Genomic DNA, 3,184 nt, shown 5'->3' with positions numbered 1-3,184 from the left:
GACGAACTGTCCAAGCAACCCGTAACATCTCCTCATCATCACGCGCCAAGTGGGAGGGAAGTGGACGGGGCCCTGAGCCGACCTAGCCGCCATACGGAATGGGGCGCCCAACACGTACCGGATTACTGTGCCTTCCCCGGGCACAGCCTTTCGGCTCGTGAAGGGTCGGTGCGTGTCGTGACCTCCTGGAACACCCGTACCCCCGCACCATCTCCGTCGCTTGGTTGCTTAACCTTGCCACCACCGGGAGCGGCCAGGACTCATAGACTCGGTCGAGAGACCCCAGATTGGCATCCATGCCTTTCTGGACAGGGTGGCCCGCCACACACAAGGACCCCAGGAATTGCGACTCGCCGCTTTCCTCCCGCTGTGATTCTGTGTGAGCTCTGTGTCTTGATTTGCCAACAACAAACCTACAGTTTGGACGCTCTGGGGACGCGCAGGCCGCAGCAAAACCAAACAAACCCAAGTACTGGCGCATCGGAAAGAATTTAAACAAAAAAACTCTCTCTCACAGCACACAGGCTCGACACAGGTGCGAACTGGCGCGTGCTAGTACTATCACCGGCACACATCGGAAAGAAACACTTGCCAAACGCTGGCGGCCGTCCCCAGCATCGTGAACTTTCCATAGTCTCTCAGCTCCGCCTCCAAAGACAGAAGAAAAATAATGGTATCGGAAAGAATTTTACAACAAAACTCCCTCGAACGACACTGAGATCGGGACGAGCGCATCGGAAAGAATTCTTAAGATACAAGCCTCTATCGGAAAGAAACACTTGCCGCGCTGCTGGCGGCCGTCCGCATCGTGCGCGCCACAAGCAATCTGTCTGCGCCCGCTGCGGCGGAGCCAGTGTCAGGCGGTGCCGCGGCAGCCCCCGACGCGGTCGACATCAAGATCCATGCGCCCTGCCTTCCAGCAAAACTTTGCGAAAATCCTCTGCATTGTCCTTCCCGCCTCCCTCCTCCTCACCTGGGCCGCGCCGAGCAGCCTCGCCACGCTCTCGCCTGCCGACGGTGCCGTCTGGCTCGCGCCCGACGAGCCGGAGCTTCGATATGTCGTTCGGCAGTACTCTGCGCCGGCGGCAGCCCTCTGTGCCGACCCCGAGGCCGCAGACCTCCTGCGCGACAGCCTGCAGGTGCCTGCATGGCGCGGCAGGCCCGCGGCCGAGTGCTGCCGCTGGCGGGGAGTCAGCTGCGGCTGGGACGGCGCGGTGACCAAGCTGGCGCTGAGCGGCTCGCGGGCCAACGGCTCGCTCCCCACCGGGCTTCCCTCCCTGCTCGCCTCGCTGCGCGTGCTCGACCTGAACGGGCTCTCCGCGCTCTCGGGCACGCTGCCGCCGCTGGGCCGCTGCGCACGCCTCACGCACGCCTACCTCTTCGGCACGGCACTCTCGGGCACGCTCCCGCGCTCGCTGCCCGGCTCGCTGCAGGAGCTCGAGTGCTCGCGCTGCCGTCTCTCCGGCACGCTGCCCGACACACTCCCGCGCGCGCTGCAGTACCTCTTCCTCGAGTCGAACCGCCTCTCGGGCACGCTCCCGGCCTCCCTCTCCCGCCTCCGCTCCCTGACCGAGCTCGAGCTCTCGGACAACCGACTCGAGGGGTCGGTGCCCGCCGCGCTCGGGTCGCTCGGCCTGCGGCACCTCGACCTCACCGGCAACGAGAGGCTCACCGGCAGCCTCGCCACGGCGCCCCCCAAGTCGGGCTGCTCCGGAGGCAGCGACCGGTACCTGCGCGGCCGCATGGACGCGCAGCTCACGAGCAGCTTGCGGCCGCCAAAGTCGGACGGATAGAATCGCACCTCCTCCCATTGACGGGTGCGGGCGGTTCGCGCGGGGTGTGGTCCGGGTTGTGAGCGAGGTCTCTGTCCGCCGGAGAGAGGGAAGTCTGAACTTTGTGGACTGGCCTCGCCTCCCCGATCCGCACACCGTCTCTCCCGCCGCATCGGCCGGCCTCCCCGCCTTCGTCGTCAGCTGGGAGATTGTGCGGATGGAGCAGCCGCACGCCGCTCCCGGCGAGTCGAGCCCCTTCGACGTGCGGCTGGGGGCTGGCGCCGTGGAGCCGCGACGGCCTGGCCGCGGACCCGGCGACCCAAAGTACAGGTTTCGTCTTCTAGTCGATCGTCTAGTCGATCGCCCCCCGGGCCACCCGCGCAAATTTTGATCAGCAAATTTCGAAGGCGGCCGCAAATTTTGAGGTAGATTTTGATTGTCAAACGTGGTCCGTCGTGGTACGGCTCTACAGGATAGAGCATACAATTGTATACCGGCGGCGAACACCCAGGTGCGCAGGGAGGAGGGACATCGCGACTCTGCCCGCTCGCTCGACCCTCCTTTTGCCGCGAGAGGGCGCCGGCCGCGAGTAAGAGGTGGCTGGCGCACTGAGGCGGCATTTGGTGGCGTGCGCGTGGGGAGTGCGGAGAACGCTACTGGCGGCGTGACAGGGCCTCTCTCGGTTGCGTGTGCCGCCCATCGGCACGCGGGTGCGCAGACATCGCGACTCTCCCGCTCGCTCGACCCTTTTGCCGCGCGAGAGGGCGCCGGCCGCGTAGTGAGAAGAAAATGTAAACTATCATGAGATTAACAGAGCAAAAAACAGCAAAGCACTAAGGAAACTGCGGGTGATCCTTCTTTTCTACCTGGCTAGGATTGAGAGCAGCGTCGCTCTCAATCCTAGAAGCCGAAAGATTGTGAGCAGCACTCCTCGCAATCGCAGCATCTCTGTGCGATTGTGAGCACCCAGCGCAGGCTCGCAATCCTACATCTTCTAGGACTATGAAGCAGCTCCGCTCACAATGTGACTGGGGACGCCTACGACTAGGACTACTACCAGCGCGCTCACAATCCGAGCAAACTCTTAGGGCTGCGAGTAGCTTATCTCACCATCCTAGAAACATGCCTGCTATTGCGAGCAGGAGCCCTCGCAATCCTACATCTATACCCGATTGCAAGCGGTATCACCCACACACTCCTACGACTTCTAGGAGTGAAAGAGGTTCCCCGCGCCGTCGGTGCGACGACTGTCTTAGTGTTGAGACGAGACCCTCCCGCCCCTCTCAGGAATCGCTTGGCGCGGCTCCCGTGGATGACCAGCGTTATTGCTACCCACATCGATAGTCTCTACTCGCACCAGCCTGTGCATCTCCGCCCTCTCCGCATGCTCGCTCGGCCTCCTCTGGCTTCTA

General features: G+C 63.3%; 1 protein-coding gene across 1 annotated transcript; it reads left to right on the top strand.

Annotated features, from left to right (window-relative positions):
* The first annotated feature begins 794 nt into the window (after nt 1-794).
* Nucleotides 795-2,264, top strand: EMIHUDRAFT_447163 (hypothetical protein). The gene has a single exon (XM_005781052.1). The coding sequence runs from the start codon at nt 903-905 to the stop codon at nt 1,791-1,793; it is 891 nt and encodes a 296-aa protein (XP_005781109.1). The 5' UTR covers nt 795-902; the 3' UTR covers nt 1,794-2,264.
* The last annotated feature ends 920 nt before the right edge of the window (nt 2,265-3,184 follow it).

This window comes from Emiliania huxleyi (assembly GCF_000372725.1).
Source record: "Emiliania huxleyi CCMP1516 chromosome Unknown EMIHUscaffold_2086, whole genome shotgun sequence".
NCBI lineage: Eukaryota > Haptophyta > Isochrysidales > Noelaerhabdaceae > Emiliania > Emiliania huxleyi.
Note: the sequence above shows the minus strand (reverse complement) of the source record. Positions and strands in the feature narration are given on the sequence as shown.

What these genes read in the sequence shown, in the direction of transcription:
- EMIHUDRAFT_447163 (XM_005781052.1), top strand. Translation starts at nt 903, where the DNA reads ATGCGCCCTGCCTTCCAGCAAAACTTTGCGAAAATCCTCTGCATTGTC.